The sequence below is a fragment of the Vicia villosa genome, linkage group LG2, assembly GCF_029867415.1.
Source record: "Vicia villosa cultivar HV-30 ecotype Madison, WI linkage group LG2, Vvil1.0, whole genome shotgun sequence".
Lineage (NCBI taxonomy): Eukaryota > Viridiplantae > Streptophyta > Magnoliopsida > Fabales > Fabaceae > Vicia > Vicia villosa.
Genome location: NC_081181.1, coordinates 200,114,853 through 200,140,069, shown reverse-complemented (window position 1 = coordinate 200,140,069; position 25,217 = coordinate 200,114,853). Strand labels below are relative to the sequence as shown.

The window sequence follows — 25,217 nt, the reverse complement described above, 5'->3', positions numbered from 1 at the left end:
TTATTTATTTATTTATTTTAGCCTTTTTTTAGTTTTTTACTTGCAAATTTATCCTGAATTGATGAGATATGTAAGTTAGTAAATAAGAATTCATTTTTCACTATTTTTATATACCGCAAGAATTAGGAAGCAAAATTATACATAAGATATTATAATCTCATAATTTATATTCATTATCCTAATTAAATAGTAGGGATATTATGCTATTTAATATCTGCTTCCATGCATTGAATTTTTTTGTATAGAATTCATGGCATAAATGTTGCATCATAATGCAAATTATTTTTGATAATTGGCTTTTAATTGCCTTTTTATTTCTATCCTTTAGAATCATAATATCTTCTATTGAATATCTTCAAGCTTTATTATATATTTGATTTAAATTTAAATTTATTGACTTTTTTTGGTAACAATTTATTGACATTTATTGAGCCACCATTTAATTTATTTTTTCAAATTAAAATTATTCTCACATTTATTGAGCCACCATTTAATTGAGCCATTCTAAATTACACTACAATCAATGTGAAAATTGAGCCACTATTTAGTTGAGCCATTCTAAATTACACTACAAATAAATTGTCAAATTAAATAAATTAAATAAAGAAAAAATAATAAAATATTATTAAGAATAAAAACTTAGTAATCAATAAAAACGATTTGACTCTCTCTTTTCTTTCGTTTTCTAATTCGATATTCTTAGATCTACTTTGTGATTTTTCTACTAATATCTACAATAATAAATGTTAAATTATTATTTAATATTATAATTTATTTTTTGACATTCTTATATCTAATTTTTTATTTTTTTCGTACTAAAATATACAATAATAAATATTATACTATTATTTAATAATGTAATTTTTTATTATCTATAATAAATCTATATTAAAGCAAAACTGAATGTATTATTAAAATTATTATTTAATATTATAATTTATTTTTTGACATTCTTATATCTAATTTTTTATTTTTTTTCGTACTGATATTTACAATAATAAATATTATATTATTATTTAATAATGGAATTTTTTATTATCTATAATAAATTTATATTAAAGCAAAACTGAATGTATTATTAAAATTATTATTCTCCAATATTAATTATAATTTCTCAATAGATAAATGTATTCACAAATTAAAATAATATTGATACAGTTGATTTTATAAACTGGAATAAATTACAAATATTTGCATAAACGAAAATAGTCAACTATTGATACAATTGATGTAATAAACAGGAATAAGCTACAAATATTTTTATAAATAAAAATAGTCTATTGTTGATACAATTTTTTTTATAAACGAAAAAAGACTATTGTTGATACAATTATTTTTATAAACGAAAATAAATTGCAAATAACTTTATAAACGGGAAAAGTCTACTATTAATACAATTATATTTATAAACGTGAATAAGTTAAAAATATTTTTATAAATGCTAAAAAGTATATTGGTGATACAATTATTTTTATAAACGGAAACAAGTTACAAATATTTTAATAAACAAGAAAAATCTACTAATTATTTTTATAAAATTATTTTACTCAGCGTTGGATCAAATAAGTGTTTTTATAAACGGGTTCTAAGTATTTTTATATTGGATCAAATAAGTATAGTGTTGTTATATTACTTTAATCAATGCATAAAGGTTGCTCCATATTATTTGTTTATATTTGTGATTATGTGAATGTTTATGATCCGTAAAACAAATTTAAAAACTGACAAATGACATATTGCGACGTGTAATTATTGTTTTAGTTAAAGAGCTAAAAATTTGGATGTATTATTAGCTCTTACATCGTTAACTATTATTTAACATACTACATGTTTTATTTTATTTCCGATAGTCATCCAATTAATATGTGTATTGTTTAAATATATACGGAATAACTTTATAAGATAGATCTTATCCACGTAATATTAAACTCAAACGGCCCCGTGCGATAGCACAGGTATCCCGCTAGTTCACTTGTTGAATTAGATGCGAGATGTTGATCTAAAGTTCAACCTTTAATATTAGAGTTTTTTTTTGTATTTTTAAAAAATATAAATTGTAAGCAAGTAGATGATATTTATAAATTAAAATTTGTATTAAAATAAAAAATATACATATATTTTCAAATTAATAGATATATTTATTTATTATTTATTTTTTAAATAAATCCAAATTAATATTATGAAAAATTTTGAAATATGAAAAATTAAAATTAATTATATACATATAAAACAAATTTTAGATATATTAATAGTTAAAATAGACAAATAAACTACATTGTCATTTTTCTTTATAACCTAAAATATACAATATGAGTGTTTATGTTATAAAAAATAAGTAATAGTAATAAATAAGTTATCTCTTCTAATTTTTAAAATTTATTTTCTTAAAAGAATTGTTTAAAATAGATAACCAATTATTATTATGAGAATGAACAAGGTAGAACTTAGTATTAAATACAATGATGTATTCAAGCAATGTAGTAGTATTATATATAATTATATAAATAGTTTTCCTTTGTGGGCTTGGGGGCAAGGTTGAACTTATAATTAAATATAATTATTTATTCAATCAATGTATTATATATAATTATGTGATTAGTTTTTTTGTGTGGGGGCTTGAGCCCCCTTAGCCTTCTACATGGATCCGCCCCTTGTTATAATAAATTGAAGAAGTAAATAGAAAGGAATGAAAAAAAAATGGTTGAATTGTCATACATACCTTTGTTATGAAAATGTAGCGACCATTTGTTCAAACACAATTCATGTATGTGTGTGTGAATACATAGTTTAAATTACATATTTTGATTAGTTTTCAACAATATATAAGTGTATCTTTCTTTTTAAAACACTTCGAAAAAACTCTAAGTTATGGAAAAAATTTCTCACTTCTTCTTTTCATTACTATTGAGTTATCTAGTCATAATTTTCTTCTCTTATTTCTATCTATTTGGAGGAATTTTAGTTTTTTTTAGAAAGTTTTGTCTCTTTGATAATTAAGAGTGGTCAAAAATATGATGTAGTCCCTTTGATTGTCCTTTGAGATGTTCGGGTGTTCTTGCATTATATTGAGTGGTCTGTACCATGTAGATGGTGTATTTCTAGAATGGGTCCTACAATACAATATAAATCCAATATAATTGTAACTAAATATTAGACATGGCAATAAAACCCAGACTCACGGGTACCCACCCGAACCCGCCTCAAAGTTGATGGGGAAAACCCATTTTGACTGGATTTGGGTTCGGGTTTGGGTTTTCTCCGAATAGAAAACATGGGGATGGGTCGGGTAATGGGGACACTAGTACCCACCCCGAATCCGTCCCCGAACCCGCCCCGTTTATTTCAATATGTACATTATTATTTAAATTTCATAATTTATATTATTAAATATGTGGCTAATGTTTTAATAATTTGATTTGTATTTATTATTTTAAATATTTGAAATATATGTATGAAATTTTTTGAGATTGTTTTATTTTATTATTTATAATGTAATTTGATTTATGAAAAAGTAAATATTTTTATTAAAAAAATTGATTTTACGAAATACGTGGTGGCGGGGCGGGGATACCCGAACCCGTTAAGGACGGGTTTGGGTTTTAATTCTCCATCCCCGTTTGGGTTTGGGGTGGGTAGCGGGGACTGATTGGGGATTCGGGTTTGGGTTTGGGGGAGGTAAAAACCATCCCCGACCCGCCCCGTTGCCATGCCTACTAAATATTAGAATATATTACTGTTATTATTATCTTATTATAAATAAAATATTATAGTAGGCATTTTTATTTATAGAATAGTCATAATTGTATAGCAAATAGATATAAAAATTATCGTATCCTATATATATATATATATATATATATATATATATATATATATATATATATATATATATATATATATATATATTAGGAAATCAATATAAAGGCAATGCTTATGATTTTTACATGGTATTAGTAAGTAGTGTGTATTGATACAAATATCAAACCCTAAACCCTAATTCGTCGTCTTCTCCTTCCAAACTTTAGGCGTGTCGTCCCGACTTTCTTTTTTCCAGCATGTTCGACGACAATAGGGATTGCAATGGGTAGGGTCGGATGCGAGTTTCACACTATCCAAATCCGCACCCGAAATCACCACTTGAATCTAAATTCAAAGGCTATTCAGGTGGCAAAATAAATCACACACCCTCACATGTTGGGTTCGAGTTTTTTCATCCAAAGTCATAGCAAAACACATAAAATACAATAGTAACATTGAAATTTTCCATCAATCCAAATGGGTGAAAAAACACCGTAGAATTGAAATATATTTAGGGGCATAAAATACAACAACAATATTAAAATACAACATCGAATTATATATATTTAGGGGCACTTATGTAATTTCATGTCTAAGCGGGTGTGGTTTCGGATTTCGGGTGCGGTTTTCACACTACTCAAACCGGAACTCGAACCCAGTTAATTCGGGTTTGGGTGCGAGTGGACGCCGCAGGTTTGGGTCTGCTTGTCATCCCTAGACAACAACTATTCCTCCTCCTCTCCTACCAAAACCCTAACCTCTTCTCTCAAGTTTGTCACCAAGGCAGAAACACCACCTCTTATCCACCTCGCTTTCACCGTCTCAAACATCACAAATTTCATCAAAATCATCTTGAGCATCGAAAAAGATCAGTATAACACATGGTTTGAACTCTTCAAAATCCATGCTCGTGTTCAACAAGTTATTGATCATATTATTCCGACCGAACATGCATCCCCTCTCAACCTCAAAACCACATATCCCCACCTCTGGTCACTACAAAAAAATACGCTCGTTAGTGACGTGATTTTTACGCCACAACAAGCAAAATCACGTCATAGATTGATTTTTGCGACGTGACTAATTATGTCGTAGGAGAGCGGGTGACAACTAAGTTGTGACGTGATTTTCATGTCACTAATTAGTAAAGTGAAAATCACGTCACAAAAATTTGCACAGACATCCACACTATTACATCAGAGCAGACGTAACAGATAATGGGCCAGAAAAGTAGCTTTATTTGCGACGTAATTTCCATGTCACTAATTAGTGACATGAAAATCACGTCACTATTTTTTTAAATTTAAACATGAACAATAATTGAATGTTACGTCGTGATTTACATGTCACAAATGTCAGCACTAAAGCGTATAATTTGATATATTCATGATACTATTGAAGTTGGCCTTCACTTGTATCATTCCTCTTTTAGCAAATTGGTTTCTTACCTCGATGCAGATTGGGTCGGTTGCCCATACACCAGGAGATCCACCTTTGGTTATCGTGTCCAACTTGGTGACAATTTAATCTTATAGTCTGCCAAACGCCAACACACCCTCTCTTGGTCCAATGCAGAAGCTAAGTACAACAGAGTCGCTAATGTAATATTTGAATCTTGTTAGATTAGAAACTTACTATTGGGACTAAATTGCCTAGTCACAACAGCCACTTTAATCTATTGTAACAATGTGAGTGTTGTTTATCTATCCGATAACTCAGTTCAACATTAGCGCACCAAATACATCGAGATGGATATACATTTTGTGCATGAAAAGTTGCATGTGACCAAATGCAAGTCTTACATGTTCCTTTATGTCACCAAATTGCTGACATCTTCACCAAAGGATTTTTGTTGCAGTTTTTTGATAATTTTTGTGATAGTCTCAACATTCGGCAGCCTCTCTTTCGACTATAGGGTGTATTAGAACATATTATTGTTATTAGAATATTATTATTAAAATGTTATAATAGACATCTTTATTTATAAAATAGACATGATTGCATAGCAAATAAATATGAAAATTAACATTGTTTATATATAATTGAGTAACCATTTTATTCTAGGGACGTTATGGTTGATAGTTTGTTTGTATATCTTTGGACAATACCAGAAAACATCTTAAAGAAAGAGGTATAGTTTGCGGCTCATCATAGTAATTTTGGCTCTATATGTTTATTAGATTTAATATGTTTTGATGATAGCAAAATAATAATGTAATAAACATCATTAAAAGATGAAGAAAAACTAAACTAAATAAAAATGAGAGATGATTATGATGTTTGGAGCTAAAGTATCAAAAATTTCAGAACTTACCCCCGAACCGGACTAAATCGATGAATCATAAAAATTATCAAAAGTAAGAACAACGTCAAAAAAAAAAAAATTGCTGGCTGTGGGGTTCGAACCCACGCGCACTTATGTGCAGAAGATCTTAAGTCTTCCCCCTTAACCTCTCGGGCAAACCAGCTCGATGTTAAGTTAACTCATTCAAATCATCTTCTTGTTAAATCATATCATGCAATAATGGATTAAAACAAACTTTACTTTGATTCAATTTCTCACGGAACAATCTAGAACTAAGAAGAAACTTCTACCCAATCCCATTCTTACAAAATCCACAAACCCTAACGCAGAAAAAATAATTCTTTCTACAATTCAAATCAAATCAAATCAAACGGGTCCACCTTCATCGATCATCAATGGCGGAACACTTAGCATCAATCTTCGGCACAGAGAAAGACAGAGTGAATTGTCCATTCTACTTCAAGATCGGAGCATGCCGACACGGCGATCGATGCTCCAGGCTCCACACGAAGCCAAGCATCAGCCCTACCATCCTGCTCTCCAATATGTACCAGCGTCCTGATATGATTACCCCTGGAGTCGATGTTCACGGCCAGCCTATTGATCCGCGTAGGATTCAAGATCACTTTGAAGAATTCTATGAGGATTTGTTTGAAGAACTCTCTAAGTATGGGGATATTGAAAGTCTTAACGTTTGTGATAATCTTGCTGATCACATGGTTCGGATTTTACCCTCTGATTTTGATTCGTTTTCAGTCGTTTTGATTTTGATTTTGAATCTTAGCCTCTGAAATTTTGATTTTGATTTGGTTCTGGTTTACTTTTCAGGTTGGTAATGTGTATGTTCAGTTCAGAGAGGAAGAACATGCTGGAAAAGCTGTAAAGAATCTCACTGGAAGATTCTATGCCGGTAAGTTTTCTCAGATTTATGGTTTGTAATGTTCGTAGGGATTTATCTTCTATAAACCGATCGAATTATTTTAGTGTAAAATGTAAATAGTCTCAATTGATGAAGAGAAAATCTGGTGATATTGCTATACACTCATGATTTGTTATGTACTATGAAGCCCGGACTCGGACACGGACACGGGACACGACACGGATACGGACACGGGGACCCCGCTAATATAGAAAACATAGGACACGGATACGGCTATATATATGTTATATATTAATATAATAATGTAATGTATGGGCACAATTTTTAAGAAAGAGTTTAAAACGAGAAGCAAAATTTATATTTATTTAAACTTAGTACTTTCAATAAAAAAAGACATAAATCCACCAAAATAAAATAATATAAATCATATGATATCATAGTCACTATATATTATTGATAAAACCAGCCTCTAAGCCGGGCTCATCCAAAGACAAGTTAGCAACTTCAAGAAATCCACTGTCGTCTAATGATCCAAACTCATCTCCAGCGACATCCCACATTTTAGTTTCCTCTTGATGATATTGGGGAGTGTTCCTTGATAGAAGTCGAAGGTTACTATGCACAAATACTAAAGCTTCTGCTCGATGTGGTGCCATCTTGTTTCTTTTCAAAGAATGGATAAATGAATAAGTGCTCCAATTTCTTTCACAACATGATGATGAACAAGGTTGTGCAAGTAGCTTAAGCGCAACCTTTTGAAGTAATGGAGCTCGGGCACCATGAACCAACCACCATGTTTTTGGATCCATTTTATCTCTATCAACAATAGCATCGAGATTGCCAAAACCTTCTCTTCCATCTGAGAAGTTTGCAAACTCTATATTCACTGTCCTCCTTTCATCTGCATCAGGAAACAACCTTCTAAAACATTTTTCTCTTTCATCAGTAAGCTCAATGTCTTGATGTGGAGGGACTCTATTAGGATCTTCACTTAGCCATTCTATACTATAATACCTACAAAAAAAATATCTATAAATTTATGTAATCCAAAAGAAGATGCAAGTTAAAAAGTATCAATTTAAAACTTAATAACCTTGGATTTAAAGAATGAGCTAGGCAATGGAGAGGTGTGCTACTCTTAGTCCAGCGGTCAATTAATATAGCATGGACTACCTGATGAAAGGTTGAAATTTCAGCATTTGATATTCCTTCATGCGTATATATGGCCTTCCTCACATCTTCAATCATTGAATCCCACATTTCATAAACTAGATGAAGACATGAAGCTTCCGTGTCGGTTCTTCTAAGAACATCATAAATAGGATTAGTGAAAGAAAGTATATAGTCAACTTTTTCCCACCAATTATCATCCAACAAGGTATCCTTCACAAATTGTGCCTTTTGAACATCATCATCCTTGTAAGAAGACCATTGCTCACTAATCACCATTTGTTGGAGTCCCGTCTTCAAAAGCTTAAATCTCCTGAGCATTACAATAGTGGATGCAAATCTTGTTGAAGCAACCGAAAGCAACTTTAATGGACTAAATGAAGTGAAAATTGACAATCTCATAGAGTGACCCATGACAAAGTTCTTGATAAATATTGCATCATCCGCAACTCTGGTGATCCAGGAACACTCTTTATAAACAATACTATTTTTTTCAGTATCCTTGGCTGCACATATGTTCTTCAAAGCAAGATTTAATGTATGCACAACACATGGGGTCCAGTAAATAGAAGGAAACTCAGCCTCGATAATTAAACCCGCTGCCTTACAAACAGGTGCATTATCCGTCACTACCTGCACAACATTTGAAGGTCCAACCTCCATAATTACCTCTCTGATACATTTAGCAATGAATTCTCTATCTTTTACCTCATTAAAGCAATTTACCGCCTTTAGAAACATAGGTCCACTCTCTGTGACAGCCATGAAATTAATAAGAGGTCTTCTTTGTGGATCACTCCATCCATCACTAACAATAGTCACACCCTTTTGATTCCATGTACTTTTTATCGACTGCAACAAGTTTTCCACATGGTTCCGCTCATTTTGAAGTAATGTAGTCCTTAGTTTGTTATAAGATGGGGGTTGATAACCAGGTATAGAATTGTTGGCAGCATAAGAAAAAGCCTCCCTAAAGTGAGGATTTCTTGCTAAATGAAATGGTAGCCCTGCAGAATAGAACATCCTAGCAATTTTATAATCCAGTTCTTCTCTAGATTGCAGATTAAAGGCAGCTTCTAGTGTTGATGTCTTTCTCTTTTTTGGTTCAACAGTGATATTTAGGGTGGAAGAATCTTCGGGTGCACTAGAAATTGGAGGCAAAGAGACTGGTTTTGTTTTTAGCCTTTCCATCTTCAATGTATATTCATTGTCCATCTTGGTTAAATCTAAAAGTTTGTCAGTTGTTACTTTTTTACAAACTTTTACGCCTTGTCCCGATATCTTCAACAAGTGTGCTCTCACTCTAGTATAAGACCCACTAAAAGTTATCTTACAAAGATGACACTGAATTTCACTGTTTCCACCTCCGGCACTCGTTTTTTTAATCTTTGTAACATACTGCCATAAAGGTTTGATGGAATCATCTTGTTCTTTTGCTTGAGCTTGACTAGAACTAGAAGAACTCATCTATAATAAACAATATAAAAATAAAACCTTGAATAAAATAGTAACTATTATTAGAAAAACTTTATACTATTAAAAAAAGTAAAACTTTATTCAATCTAATGTAAAACTTTTTCAACGATGAAGAAAAACAGTAAATATTATTAGAAAACCCATTCATACTATTGATATCAAATACTTCAAACATTATTGTATTAGGAAAAATACATACCGGCGTGAGACGGCGAAGATGAAAACAATAGGAGAGAATATAACAAAACCTTGTGGAAATAGAAACCGTGGAATAAAAAAACAACCCTAATTGTGTTATTTTTATAGTGGAGAAGTGAGATATAAAAGGTAAAAAAAACCTATTAGTTTTATAAATAATAAAAATTTAATAATTATTGAGTTGGGCTTTTTTTTTTTATAAAAAAAAAAATTAATTTTTTTAAATTGGTGTGTCCTTTTTTTGAAACAAGGTGTCGTATCCGTGTCCGCTGCGATTAAATTTTTTTTTCCATTGGACACCGCAAAAACGTGTCGTACGAGTGTCGTACGAGTATCCGTGTCCGACACGTGTCCGACACGGCGACACGCCTTCCGAATGGTGTGTCGGCGCTTCATAGGTTATGTATGTAATGTAAACATATTATCAACTCCTGATTTTTTTCATTGAAGATTGAAATTATTTAATTCGCTTGAGAAATCGCTTCCGAGGAACATAGTTTTATTTATAGATTGTTACAGGATTAAATTTGACTATTGTCCAATTGTGTGCCATTATCGGTGAAGTTTGAATATCAACTACTGTTTCACTTGTTTGCAGGTCGCCCGATCATTGTTGATTTCTCTCCGGTGACAGACTTCCGTGAGGCTACTTGCAGGCAGTATGAGGAGAATACTTGCAACCGTGGTGGTTATTGCAATTTCATGCACTTGAAAAGAATTAGCAGGTAATATTTTCAACATTTTTATTAATCCTTTTTGGTCTGGGTGGGTTTGAATTATACGTTGGTGATTGTTTGATGTGAATTGTGTCCAGGGAATTGAGGCGCCAGTTGTTTGGAAAGCGCCATGATAGGCGCAGTAGGAGCCGGAGCAGGAGTCCTTACCGGCATCGAAGTTATGAGGAGAGGTCTCATCGCAGCCCTCATCGCAGCCGTAGCAGTAAGTATGACGACAGAGACAGAGACAGAGACTATCATCATGAAAGTGATAGCAGGAGACGCAGGACCTCAAGTCCTGGACGGAGAAGGGGAAGGAGTCCCAGTCGCAGTCGAAGTCCTGTTGGAAGGAGGAATCGTAGTCCAGTCAGGGATGGTAGCGAGGAGAGACGTGCGAGAATTGAGCAGTGGAATAGAGAGAGGGAAGAGAAAGAACCCGCAAATAAAGTTACTACTGAGGAAACTTATAATGGCAATAACGGGCACTCACAAAATGCTAGCAGATATCATGAGAATCATCAGCAACAGCAATCTCCTCAGGAGGGATATTGATCTGTTTATGTTACTGGTTTGTGTCCACTCTCTCTTGTTTTCCTATTCCTATAGTTATAGGCAACTGTTTTAATTCTAGCACAGACCACCCACAGAACAAGTATAGCTCACCATTTTCCGCTGTGCAGGTGGTACAGGTACACTGTTCCATGAAGTGGAAAATGCCCCCTCCCCCCTTGGGATTTTTCCATTTTACTATGCATGATGTATGATTGTATGTGTATGCTTGTATTGTATCACTTTTTGCAGCGTTCCCGAATTGAATCTCTAGTTTGAACCATATTTTCTGCATAGATCTCAACAAAGCTAGTTTGATTGCATTATTTAGTAGGTTTGTTTATCATGGTGGTCAAATATATTACAAGTACTGCACTGCTTAGAGTTCTTTCTTGTTTCCAATGCATGCATGCATTTCATCTAAAAATCATGTTTTTACCTGCCTATTTGCTGTCCCTATGAGTTTTTTTGTTATCCTCTAGCCATAACCTTTGTTGGTTCATTCTTTCAAAGTTGTTGTTCAATATTTACCCTTTTCTTTTAATAAACCACAACACTTTCCCCTTTTCAACTAGCTAATTATCAAAGTTTATTTGCGTTTGCTGGATGTGTGAATTATTTTGTTTACAGTCAGGGACCATGATCACCATCACACAGAAGACTAATGAACGACCAATTTCAACAGTTCTTTAAAGGGATTTGTTGTTTTCTATAAGATGTTTTAAAATTGGAAATAGCATTATTATCTTACATAATTACGAGTTTTGCAGGTTCAGGTATCCCTGCTTGTAAGAGTCGAGTCATTGAGTTAATTGCAGTTTACCGTGAAATTTGTGTACAGGTTCCGCCTACACTGTGGAAGGATGTTTTAATGGATCTTTTAGGTATAATTTGGAGATCTTGAGGAGCAGTTTCAACTGGGAAGTAAAAGTGTAAGGATGAAATTTTAGGTGAAGTCTTCTATTTAGAGTTCTCTCATGATTGCAGGCAGAGGAATATGTTAGGATGCTTTCTTATTGTGTAAGCTTTAGATGCTTATTGGAGACTGAGTTTTGAACTCATTTTTATGTATTTGGGTTGTGAAATTGTTACTGAGGTTGTAGCTTTAGATGCCTATTGGATATTTATATATTTTTCATTGGATTATAAGCTGATTGAATATTATTCCTGTTTGGTGACTATTTGGAAACATGTTATATGCTTTGGTGGTTGCTTGAACCATTTTAATCCCTAGAGGAATAAATTTAGGAGATATTGTGCAAACTGCTAAGCAATTTTTTGTTTTAACTCAGTAAAATCGGTTGTAAAAATGAATTTTGGTAAAATTGGAATTGAACCTGATTTTACACAAACTAACCCGTAGGAAAATTTCTGAAATATTTTAATTGGGTAATTAACATAATGGTTCGGGCACATCTAAATTTTTCATTATAATCTTTGGACACAGTATGATCTTGACTATTAGTTGGTTGAATTACATTAATATATAGAAACATAGAAGTTCTCTATATATTAATCATAATTAAAATTATCACAAGTATAGATCAGTCCAGCAATCTATGACATGAAAATTACATGCAGGTCAATACATGTTAATTTTACCCGAGATCCACGACTAGAGATGCAATTCGGAAACGTTGCAAAAAGTGATACAATACAAGCATACACATACAATCATACATCATGCATAGTAAAATGGAAAAATCCCAAGGGGGGAGGGGGCATTTTCCACTCATAGTCGTGTTGCTTCTTCGCATCTAGCTACACTATCGTTCAACCACACTTTCGTCAAATCGATATCTAACTCTATCATTTAACTCGTATTCACTCGTCATCATTCTACTCGCATTTGTTTACCATTATTCAAATCGTATTATTCTTCTCTCTATTATGTTGTTATTTTACGCCTCTTCGCCTTTTTTATTTGTGTTCTAATGTCTTCTCTATATTATGTTGTCATTTTACGCCTCTTCGCCTTTTTTATTTGTGTTCTAATGTCTTCTCTATATTATGTTGTCATTTTACGCCTCTTTGCCTTTTTTATTTGTGTTCTAATGTTCTGGTATGTTTTATTTTGTTGTGTTCTTTCGTCTAGGCTTTTCAACCTTTTTTACAATCTATTGAGGTATTATATATATATATATATATATATATATATATATATATATATATATATATATATATATATATATATATATATATATATATAATTTCCTTTTCAATTGTCATATTTCGAAATCTTCTGCAAAATATTTTTTTATAAAATAGAATTAAAAAATTATTTTCCTATACGATATATTTTTGTTTAGTTAAGTTGTGAAATAATGATTGTGTCTAAACTATACAAGAAGTTTATATCATTTTACATAATTATTTATTCATTAAACAATTTGACTATAGGTTCAATTAGTTGGAGAGTCGAAGAAGGATTCGTATGGTTTTTAAATATTGGTATGTATATGTTTTAAAAGTAGACATTAGACAAGACTAGTTGGATCAGGAACTAAAACTTATTTAACCTCAATTAATTTATGGTTGCCCAACTAGTTGGATCAGTAACAGTCATTATATGCTACTTTAACATTCATCAAACATTTGAGTTTAAGCTTCTTTTTTTCATATGAAGTAACATATATAGTACCATTTTGGTCACAATTAATGAACCAATAACATTACATTCAGGGAAAAAAAACATGCATCTATATCATCCGCATATTTTCCACACTCCAACTTATTATTAGAATCCTCCTTCGACTCTCTAAGTTTGATTATATCATCTACATAAAGCATGCATCTCGGTACAAGTTATTGGATGTATTTCATGAGTATATCTAATATTAATGTAAAAAGGTAGGGACTTACGGTTGAACTTTGATACAAATCTATTGTAATGAGGAAATTGTTTGTCTTTCCATCATGTGTCCTTACACTAGTCAATACCCCTTCATACATATCTTGGATAGCTCGAATATAAGAAATTTTAACACTAGTCGATACCCCTTATGCATATCTTGAATATGTTTTTGGTCCATCGGATACTGCTCCATCACACGCCGTAGTAGATAGATCGCTTCAATGGTCGACCTTCCAAGCATAAAATCATATTGATTCTAAGTGACTTTAGTCTCTCCTTTCATATTCTTTGCTCAATCGCAATTTCTCATAACTTCATGGTATGACTCATAAGTTTAATCCCCCTATAATTTTTACAATTTTGTATATTGCCTTTGTTTTGATAGATTGGAACTAAAGTGTTTCTTCTTCAGTCAAACGGCATGTGCTTTGACCCCATAATCTTATTAAAAAGTTTGGCGAGTCACTCAATACTTCTATCACAAAAAACTTTCCATACTTCAATAAGTGTGTTGTCTGGCACAACCGCCTTACTATTACTCATCTTTTTCAACGCTTTATTTACTTTTTGTTTCTGAATCTGACGATAGTAATTATAATTTCGATCATCTTCTCTAATGTTAAACTAAATCGACATTACATTGATGATTTTAATAGAAAATTAAATATTACATTTCAATAGTTTGGTCGACGCTTGCACATCTTTAAGATTTGTTCGACCTTTCTTCATACCGTCGCTACCAACTCGAGCGAGATTTTCTCTTCAAAATCGAAATACATTCGCCACATCGCCAAAACATCCTCTCGGTTCTTTAGCTCAAAGTTGTTGTAAACAACGCTCTCTTTATCGTAAATTGAATGTGAACGACACTCGAGCTTCACAACCTTTCATTTGTCTGTGTAAGGTAGGCGATAGTAGATTTCATCAATGGTATCGTCGAGCGAGGTGTAATCGTTGAGTTTGAACGTCCGCCCAGGTGTTTTGTCGTCTGAATAGGAGACACTTGCGACATACCAATGGATGTTGATATCATATTGATACATTTTTGTCTTTGTGTGAAAGACAACATAAGAAACTCCTATTTTATAGAAAACCTAGGTGAATATGGACCACCTATTTTCTGTCACAAAACTTTGTACCTATATCCATGGAAAGAACCTAGATATTTTGGTTCCGTAGGTATATCTACGGAAAATATCCAGAGACTGCAAATTAAGAAACTTCTATAGATACATCTACGAAACTTTCGTTGTTATATTTTTACAGCAAACGGAATAATAAGAAAAGTGAGTATATTGCAAAGGTATAAATTGATTATATTGCAATGTTAAATAGTGACTATATTACACTTTCAAAATTCAAAACAAATCAAAGCAACGGTCGCTGGCTAAATCTATTGGTGGTTTCATTTTTTACTTTTCCACTTTCGATTCCTTTTTTATTTTCTTCAATCCTTCGAATTTGTGCATCCTATCAACAAAATGATTCAGCCACGTCTCGGAATTTACGGTAGAATTAGTCGCCCATTCCGGTGACGTAGGTAGTAATGAGGTATCTTAGTTTCAAGTAAACTTGTACAAAGTGACTTGATTTTACAAGTCATCCAATACACATGATACGATCATTTGAATTTCTAGGTGGTGCGGTGCGGAGCATAAAAAAGGTTTTTGAAAATTCGTATCGCGTCAAGTCAATGCACACCCTATCATATGCTCATGCAATAAGATGACCCATTTTAGGGGAATCTTATTCATTTTGACACCGGTGCGTGACCGCTCAAGCAAGGAACAAGGGATTCGTAAACCGCTTTAAATTTATCTTTCTCTCCATATAACCGCGTGTAAGAGTTTTTATTAGTCTTCACCTCTTGGATAAGTTGATGACGGACAAACGCATGACTATCTTATCCCTTACCAAGAAAATCCAAAATGGCCCGATAACCGCAATTATCGTCCCCTCGACATTGACGATCTACTCGATGTATTTGTGCATAATAACCGGCATCTCGTCGATGAATGAAATTTTTGGTGGAATTGGTGTTGGAGAGCATTAGCTTATGTGAGCTCTTTTCTTGGAAATTTTTTTAGATTTAGGAGTCGGTGTGTCGAAAAAAATCTTATAATTGTGCTCACAATAAGGAGACTGTGTAGTCAAGTTGTCATTCGATGTAGGCTTCATTTTCTTCAGAGCACCATTTGTCTTTACCAGTTGAGAAGGCATTTTCATGTCAGTTGTTTCAAGATATCCATTCTTCCTTAATTGTTCTTTGATGTGGAGTTTCATGTTGTCATTGGCCTTTGAAAATATTTCTTGTATCGCTTCCAATTCGGTAGAAATAGAGATATTCGCTTTACCTCCTTCCTTGCAACCATCATCATCAAAGCTAAGTCTTTTCCAATGAGGGCTAACCTCATTCATTTTTATTGGCTTACCTAATTTCATATTTTTAACAATAACACAAGCACACTAGAGACCGTATGTTTTAGAAATAATGCAACCACATTTTGCGCTATCAAAACCTATAGTTTCACCTCGTTTGGCCTCGTGAAAAATATAGTTCAACAAAGATCGAGACATATTGTTGATTAATTGGGAATAAATAATGTGGTCCTTAAATCTATGTTCCCACATCGTTATGCTCCGGCCAAATGTGGTTTGTATATCGTTATGTTGGTTTTTAATCTGGAGATTTACGAAGTCCGAATCTCAACACAAGTCACCCTTCTATTACCCAACCAATTTTTCAAACTAGCATATGTCGATTCAACTCTGTTGGTGGTTGTATTCCCAATGTCTCGGAAATTATCAGTTCACGCATAGACAAACTTCTCTTTCACCTTATCAAGAATGGTGTTTTCAACATATTTCAATAAATCAGGATTCTTTTCCCACACTTTCCGAAATTGAATGACGGAATCGGCATATAATTCTTTTGTCGAAGAATTTACAATACGATTCCATGCATACATTATTTATTAAACAATCACACTGGGCTTCACCAATTTTCCACCTTCAGACTCTACTAGTTTTTGTTAGAACATAGTTTGGTTCTACATCTTTGAAAGAGTTTTGATGATAACAAACACATAATTTTCAGTAAGAACAAATTTGCACTCTAATCGTTTGGTTTAGACTGCAAAAGTTCTGAAGAATGTAAAAGTGATTTCTCAAAAGAAAAAGGCTACATTGAGAGAAGTTTACAAGAATAAGAAGTTCTAGACAGTGATTTCTCAGAAGAAGAAGGTTACATTGAGAGAAGTTTACAAGAATAAGAAGTTCTAGACAGTGATTTCTCAGAAGTAGAAGGCTGCGTTGAGAGAAGTACACAGGAGCAAGAACTTTTAGAGATCGAAGGAAGTTTACAAGAACAAGATGTTTTGAAGACAAATAAGAAAAGTCGTAAACTCTGATACTTAAAACGCTTCAAGCACCATCAAGTTGCAAAGAATACTCTAATGATCAGAAGATCTATAATGTTACATCATCAATACAATATCATTTCGTAACGGCTGGAAAATGATTACAGCGGACACAATCTTCATTTTTAGAAATAGAATTAATCAGCATTTCATCAAGTTTCCAAAACAAGAATGCTTGTCTCCCAACGGATCAAAATGTCCTCCTATATAAATAAGTCTTTGTTGAAGAATTAGAATTTGATCCCATGCACGCAAAAGCAAAAAGAGCACTCAACTATACTCATATTTTGTTATCTCTTATTTTGTGATTTAATTTAGTGTATACATCACAGTTGTGATACAGCTTATTAGAAGCATGTTTGTAAACACATAAAGAGTATTGTTTTGTAATTGTTGTTCCTTAAGCAAACTGAGTTGTGGTTTGATCTTGAGAAGACATTGACGGTTGTCTTCGTGAATTTGTAATCAAGTTTGATTAGTGGATTAAGACCTCGTAAGAGAGAGGCAAAATCAGCTTAATAGGGTGGATTGGAGTAGTTTGAGTTCAAAGGAACCAGGATAACCAAACGTGTTTTTAAGTTTTAATTTGTTAAAAACCCAATCCAACCCCACTTATTGTACTTTTGGTTTCTTCAGTTTCGTCCCTCCCGCGGGTTTAACCCGACTTCTTACATTCGTTTTTATGTGATATCGACAAAGTAATGCAATAGAAGAAGGAAATACATTTGTCACTGCATTCATCAATATGGTATCACGGTCTGTAACAATCACCTTAGGCATCTCAGCTTGTTCTTTCAAAAGTGACTGACACACCTCTAATGCCCGTGTAAAATCATCCAATAATTTCAACAGTTGTTGCATCTCACTTCTATCTCCCTTAATCGCCTTGTTAGTTTGGTACTGAATGTTATACACTTGCCTTATATTTGATACATTGCCAAGTTCCTTTCGTTTCGAAGTGGCAAGTATATTTTTCGGTAAGACAAGATTCAAGGTCATGTCATTAATACATATCTTCTCTTCTGGTTTGAGCTGACATACACTAAGATGACCTTGAAACTTTAAGCACAATTCATTGTTATGCAAACCACAAATAACACTAAATTTCCACTTCTTACTAGCCAATATATAACCACAAATTTTAAAAGGACACTCATATGTTCTACTACATGTGCCTTCTCTTTTAAACTTCCGTAGAGGAGTATGATATTTTCCGCTTCATTCAAACAACATTGTTACAAAAGCGTTTCTTCTTTTCGAACCATTATTCGATCTTTCTATTACCACACCAAAATCAAGTCTAGTTGCAGTCATACGAATCCATGTGAGCATGCTATTATGATCATCAAACTCTTGCTTGTTATTAAAGTCGTCGCCTACATCTACCGCCTTTACGACAACCCCTTAAACATTCAGAGAAATATTGTATGTAGAAACTAATTCTTTTGATATTTTATCAGGATGCATCATACCTATTTGTAAACAATAACAAAAATAACACCAAATTATAAAACTGATGTAAAAAAAATCACAGACACGCTCCGGAGATGTACCTACGGAATGTGTTAATCTTGAACATGTTCCAGAGCTATACCTACGGAAGCAACGTTACTTCTTATTTTTTACAAAAAAAAAAAATCATGATTAATATGAGCAATGTTATGGAAAAAGTTAAATCTTTACCTGAAATTCAGTCTTTTCTTGCTCCCTTTGATTTGTTGCACCAAAAAGTTGAAGTTTTGAAGTGAAAAATGATATTTGATGTGTGAGATATTGGATCGAACTCTAGTATGGTCGAAGGGTAGCTTCTTGGTTCGACATGATTAAGCATGAAGTCGAAGGTTGTTCACATGCTTGTGTCGAAGATGTTAGGGTTGTTAGCATGTTAAATTAGGTTTTAGTGTTTAAACCCTAATTTGTTAAGCTAGCTTGTTTATTAAGTTGGCTTGTGTAATGGATCTTGTGGAAAAAGTCCATTAGTTAGTATGTTAGGTTTTATTATAAATAGCATACTAGTCTCTCATCATTGCTAAGCTGCAAATCCTAATTTGGGGTGAAAGAGGTTATTTGTTATTCTTATAAACTTGTAATCTTGTTTTCTAAGAGAAAGTAAAAGAATAGCAGTTATAACCAATTCTTGTGTTCTTCTTATCTTCCCTAATTCCTATTATATTTTGTTCTTGACATCATTTTTCACAACATGATGATAGAGTTTTTAGATTGGTGAAGGTGAGTGTTGAAGAAGAAAAACAACAATGGGGTGTGATCATGTTGGTTCAAAGTATAGCAGAATGTTCTGGAGCTATATCTACGAAACATTATGGCGTTAAGACATTCCGTAGATCTAACTCGGGAAAATCCTCTGAACTGAATTAATTTGAAGTTTTTCCCAATGCTTACCAGTTTAAAATACTTTCGTAGATCTAGCTCCGTAAAAAACCAAATTTTGGCAAAAAAAGATATTTTCTAATATATATATATATATATATATATATATATATATATATATATATATATATATATATATATATATATATATATATATATATATATATATATATATATATATATATAATCATGAAGCATAAATGAAATTGCGCTAAGTGTCTAAAAGTATCAAGAAGTGGATAAAAAAACTCAAAAATTAATGACTTGTGCATAGCTCATTGTTGGTTTAACTGAAAAAACATTAACTCATTCAAAAGATTATAACTAAAATATTCGTAAAAAAAAAAATGTTCTTCATTTACATGTTAAATTTGACAGTTAAATTATAACTAAGATGAAAGTCCTAATTTTCATGTGAGACTTTAAATTTGGCATATTCATCCTCTTCAAGGCTAGAATAAATAGATTTTCATACCGTTAAATTACAACTAAGATGAAAGCCCTAATTCCCATGCGAGACTTCAAATTTAACATATTCATCCTCTTGTCTCCCTTAAAGGAGAAATTAACACGTCATCCTCACACTTATATCTGACATCTCTAATGATGGTGTTATTATTCTTATATTCCTAATAAAAAAATTATATTTGAAGTTTCACAAAAATATCGATTTTTTTTTTAAATTTCAAAAAAACAAATTACCAAACATTCAAAATTTTACTGGGTTTTACGAAAAATCCGAGAGTGCATTTTTGAAAAAAAATAAAATTTTACATTACCGAAAATTTCAGTATAAAAAAATTCAAAAAATTATATCAAAAATTTATGATTAAAACTATTGGAATTTTAATATGTTAGTGGAAATTTCAAAAACCTACTTAAAATTTCGTTTTTGACCAGCCCAAATTTATTCATGAACATTTTTGAAATAATGAAAAATGGAAGATGTGAGGTAAAATTCTCCCTTGCGAAGGTTGCTTCTGTCGAAATTGTGTGTGCATCAAAACTTTGATTAAAACCTTTTTCATGCCAAGATTTTTATAAAACTTACTATCTAAGCCCCTTGTTCATGACAAGATAATGGAAAATATAAAACAGCCTTCCAATTTAACTTGGGATTTTAAGATTAGATTGAAAATACAATTATTTTAATCTAAATCTTTTATTGTTTGAACTTTGTATATTATGATTTCAAATTTAATATTTGTACATATTTTTTGTAACAATCATAGGCTGCAGTTTTTTTTTAGTTGGAGAAAACAAAAGGGAGTAGACATAGAACAAATAGCATAAATGAATCATTTAATTAATATCTCATGAGGTCACCTTTTTATACATATCAAAAAATATTAATAATGATGGTGAATTCTTATCTACCCAACTCAAAAAGTATACTATTTAATAATTAATCAAATAAGTTAAAACTAAATAATGCAATGTGATTGATGGAACTCAAAAAATATACTATTTAATATTAACCAAATAAGTTAAAATTAAATGATGCAATACACTACCCAACTTTTTAAACTCCCTATAATACCGATAACTCTTAATTTTTTTTGATGTATTTTCTTCATTCTACATAATACAGAATTAGAGACAATTATGAGATTATTATTATTATAATCATTACTTTAAAACGCCAATTAAAAAGAAACACATAAGTAATACTTGAAAATAAATGGATTATTAAGAAAAGTAACACTTTTCCAATGTGAGGTATGTACTACCTTTTGAAACAAATTTAATTTTCTAGTGATCCTAGTTATATCCAATTCGTTTATGTTTATTTACAAAATCAGATCATGTTGTACAAGATTTTGTTATTTGAAAGTATATCAGAAAATCAAATCAGATTATATTCTATAATCAATAACAAGATTCCATTCTATAACTAGTTTTTTTTTTAATTTGATTTTGTAATTAAATGTTTGCTTCAAATCTTGGTAAAGTGAAACCTGATTCTTAAAAATTAATTCTAAATGATCAATATAGATTTCAATATCTAAACACATTTCATATCCAATTCATAAACATAAAACAGATGCATCCCGTAAACATAAAACAATTTCATAAACATTTGACTCCTCAAGTTAACTCAATAGATCAAAAAGCTAAGGACAATCACCAAAGGTCCTTAAGATTACTCAACTTAATACATTTGAAAACAGATGTATTTTTGTGAACAAACTACAGCCTACAATTACTGAGCACCATGTTTGGCCTTGCTATGCTGGCTAAGTCCGGTTTCAGAGTTGAATGTCCTAGTAAATATATAACAAAATAAAGTTAATAACAAAACACCTAAAAGTAAGAAATCAATGATCAGAGTTAGGTTTAATTAACATACTTGCTGCAGCTACTGCAAGAGAGTTGTCCTCCAGACTTGGGAGATTTGGCCTCACTGCCTGGAGTCTTTCCACCTTTCTTGGGGTGAGGAGTTGCTGTATGCACAGCTTTCTTACCATCTAATAAAATTTAAGCACATGTTTAAAATTTATATCTGAAATGTATGTTTATAACAAACTACATTTTCTTCAAACAAAATGCATTGATTGAATACATGATTCGGGCTAGCAATGAAGAGTGAAACAAAGAATATGCTTCTCCAATTTGAAGAAAAAAACCATAACCAGCAACGCTGTAATATTATATAATGAAAACAACATTATAATATATATTAAACTTAGTCTCACCAGTTTTCTCAGGAGTGGAATTTTTTGACTTCTTGGAAGGAACTGGGGTTTTAGATGCAGATTCATTAGCCCTCTTCTTCCCCTGGTCCACCTTCAATACAAAAAACAAAATATAAAAAGTTGTAAGCTTTATCCATCATAAACATTATAACAACAATATTATAACTAATGACAGAAGAATTTTATAATAGAACTTTGGCACTACCTTCTTCACAGGAGTCTCTTCTTCATCACTCTCATCCTCATCTTCACTATCAGCATCACCCATCTGGGATTCAACAACAATAATCAATACATTACTTATATTGAAGACAAGCACATTTTTCTTAACTAACAACAATATACTAAACACTCTAAACAAATGTATCTCATTCAATTTGGATTAAAATACAGAAACATGCTACTAAAGCAAATATGGACTTTGCCAACCACATACCTCTTCATCAGAGCTATCAAGATCATCATCAGATTCATCATCAGAATCGTCATCGTTTTCCTCCTTAGGATCAACGACTTTCACTTGTTTAGCAGATGCTCCACTCTTGGCAGGAGCCTTCTTAGCTTCAGAAACAACCTGGTCTGCAGCCTTTGTTTCTGGTTTCCCTAAAAGTGAGACAATTTTCATTCGGTTTACTATTGGAAAAATCACACACCTAACCACAAAAAATGCAGACAAAGAGAAAACACATACCATTTTCTATGGGTTGGGCCAAAGGAATTTCCTCCTCGTCACTATCTGTTCAAGACAAAAACAATCCAACAGTGTTTGAGCATACAACATTGTTAAAATCTAATCTAACATAAAATCAACCGTGAAAGACACTTTGGAGACTCACCAGAAAAGTCATCTTCTCCCTCACTAGTGCAGGCAGAGAAACACAACAATGGTTAAGGAAAAATTAGGATGATCACATTGGCATTACAGAGGTGAGTCTATTACAACATCAATAGTACATTTAGTTAACAGAGCTGTAGGACATTAGAATACAAAAAATACAACACTAAATTTCATCTATAAACAAGCAAATGCCAAAGGAAAAACATAAGATGATGTCAATATATACACCAAGATGGCAAATAGATGATAAATTTCAGTACTTAAGAATGCATTTAGATAACAAAGCAGAAACGACAATTGGTTAGCAAAATACAATATCAAAAACAAACAAAAGTGTTTGAGGAATAGTGTAAGATTATGACAATATACATATTAACCTATCATTTATATAAATTCCGGTATGTAAGAAAGTATTTAGATAACTTAGCAGACAATAGGTTAGCAAAAAACAATATTAAAGAAAAAAATTTAAATTGTTATAATAAACCAAGCCAAAGGATATTCATTGTCAGGGTAGTAAGCTTTGTATCCACAGAAATGGACACTAGAAGTTTTAGAACTGTGAGAAAGCTCAAACTCCTTGTCCAGAACCAACTCAAGAGTAGTCTGAGGAATCTTCTCCCTGTTAAGAGTTCCCAAAACAAGCTTCTGGTCACCAACTTTCAAGTAAATAACAACAGATTCATTAGCTTTGTCTTTCTTAGATTCACCAAGTGCAGCCTACACAATAACCAAAAAAAAAATTCAGTAAACCCTAAATAAAACAAACAACAAGAACGGATCAACAACAACAAAAAACCCTAAACCCTAACCTGAGAAAGATGAATGCAAGCTTCAAATTCTTGTGGATCAACCTTGACAGATTCACCAACCTTAACCTCAGCACCTAAATCACAAACCAAAGAATCACAACAAGAATAAACCAAACCCTAATACATAAATATACTCCTGAAATTCTAATTGCATTTCGATACATAACATAACATACATCAAATTAAAATTAACCGAATAAAGAATCAAGAATCAAGAGCAGTATAAAAAATAGTGCAATTATAACAGAATCGAAAACGGAACCAAAAGGTATAACGTTATGAATAGTATTACGGTTAATAAAACTACGAAATGATTTCTTTCAAAACAGGGAACAAGAAATTATTGTTCAGAGAAGAAATCTATGGAAAAAGAGAGAAATAAGAGAAAGGAGTGGTGAAGATTACCCCAGAACTCCATTGAAGAGAGAGATAGGTTTACGAGAACGAGAAAGCGAGGGTGCTAGGGTTTAGAGAATGAAAATGAGTAGCGTGAGAGAGAGGGAGAGAAAGAAAGGGTTTTGTGATTGTATATATAGTGATAGAAAATGGTTTTAGGGTTTTTGAGTCAAGATTTATTACCGTTCGTTGTATTAATTTTCGTTGATATATTTATGGGCCTCTGACTCGGCCCATATTCTGACGATTTAACCTGCCCCACCTGTTTGAACGTGTCAACTCCATAAACGCAACGAATTTATTATATTAGTTATGCAAAAGATTTAACTATTTTTTAAAATCCACTCAGAATTTGCACAAATTACAAAACTTTTAGAGCAATATCTTTTTTTTCGATAAGCAATATAAGTTATATTAAAATATGGCACTAGGTGTGCCCAAACTAATACAAAGGGAAAAGCCGGAATAAACCGAACTTTTACGATCCGTCCATCAAATTATAAATAATCTACTGGATTTATCAACCAATCCTCCCAAGAAAAATCAATACTGTCTTTGTTACAAAACCCCAACCAGTCCCACAAGGTAGATTTTAACCGATAATACAACACGTTTAAATCGAATGATATATTATTGAAGATCAAATCATTTCTAGCTTTCCATAATGTCCATGATGCTGTCAACCATAAAATCCTCCAAAACTTGTCATTTGTGTTCCCAAA

At 32.2% G+C, this 25,217-nt stretch overlaps 3 protein-coding genes and 1 non-coding gene across 4 annotated transcripts; 1 reads left to right on the top strand and 3 right to left on the bottom strand.

Moving 5' to 3' along the window:
• Positions 1–6,183: 6,183 nt before the first annotated feature.
• TRNAL-UAA (transfer RNA leucine (anticodon UAA)) lies at positions 6,184–6,266 on the bottom strand. The gene has a single exon. It is a non-coding gene; the product is annotated as a tRNA-Leu (tRNA).
• Positions 6,267–6,315: 49 nt separating this feature from the next.
• Positions 6,316–12,260, top strand: LOC131653569 (splicing factor U2af small subunit B-like). The gene is made up of 5 exons (XM_058923752.1): positions 6,316–6,822; positions 6,932–7,013; positions 10,426–10,552; positions 10,642–11,111; positions 11,934–12,260. The coding sequence occupies exons 1-4, from the start codon at positions 6,499–6,501 to the stop codon at positions 11,093–11,095; spliced, it is 987 nt and encodes a 328-aa protein (XP_058779735.1). The 5' UTR covers positions 6,316–6,498; the 3' UTR covers positions 11,096–11,111; positions 11,934–12,260.
• Positions 7,195–10,136, bottom strand: LOC131653568 (uncharacterized). Its single transcript, XM_058923751.1, has 2 exons — positions 8,077–10,136; positions 7,195–7,997 (listed from the first exon to the last, which is right to left on the bottom strand). The coding sequence occupies exons 1-2, from the start codon at positions 9,618–9,620 to the stop codon at positions 7,427–7,429; spliced, it is 2,115 nt and encodes a 704-aa protein (XP_058779734.1). The 5' UTR covers positions 9,621–10,136; the 3' UTR covers positions 7,195–7,426.
• A 9,523-nt stretch (positions 12,261–21,783) lies between the features above and the next one.
• On the bottom strand, positions 21,784–24,657 carry LOC131647930 (histone deacetylase HDT1-like). The gene is made up of 10 exons (XM_058917742.1): positions 24,505–24,657; positions 24,100–24,173; positions 23,790–24,007; positions 23,286–23,311; positions 23,141–23,185; positions 22,886–23,052; positions 22,655–22,717; positions 22,450–22,540; positions 22,104–22,221; positions 21,784–22,017 (listed from the first exon to the last, which is right to left on the bottom strand). Exons 1-10 carry the CDS (start codon positions 24,515–24,517, stop codon positions 21,957–21,959), a joined length of 876 nt encoding a protein of 291 aa, XP_058773725.1. The 5' UTR covers positions 24,518–24,657; the 3' UTR covers positions 21,784–21,956.
• Between the last annotated feature and the right edge of the window lie 560 nt (positions 24,658–25,217).

Coding starts and splice junctions, on each gene's coding strand:
- LOC131653569 (XM_058923752.1), top strand. CDS start 6,499: ATGGCGGAACACTTAGCATCAATCTTCGGCACAGAGAAAGACAGAGTG. Junction 6,823..6,931: donor ATAATCTTGCTGATCACATG/GTTCGGATTTTA, acceptor TTTACTTTTCAG/GTTGGTAATGTGTATGTTCA. Junction 7,014..10,425: donor CACTGGAAGATTCTATGCCG/GTAAGTTTTCTC, acceptor ACTTGTTTGCAG/GTCGCCCGATCATTGTTGAT.
- LOC131653568 (XM_058923751.1), bottom strand. CDS start 9,620: ATGAGTTCTTCTAGTTCTAGTCAAGCTCAAGCAAAAGAACAAGATGAT. Junction 7,998..8,076: donor GCTCATTCTTTAAATCCAAG/GTTATTAAGTTT, acceptor TTTTTTTTGTAG/GTATTATAGTATAGAATGGC.
- LOC131647930 (XM_058917742.1), bottom strand. Junction 23,053..23,140: donor GGCCCAACCCATAGAAAATG/GTATGTGTTTTC, acceptor TCTCACTTTTAG/GGAAACCAGAAACAAAGGCT. Junction 22,718..22,885: donor TTGATAGCTCTGATGAAGAG/GTATGTGGTTGG, acceptor GTTGAATCCCAG/ATGGGTGATGCTGATAGTGA.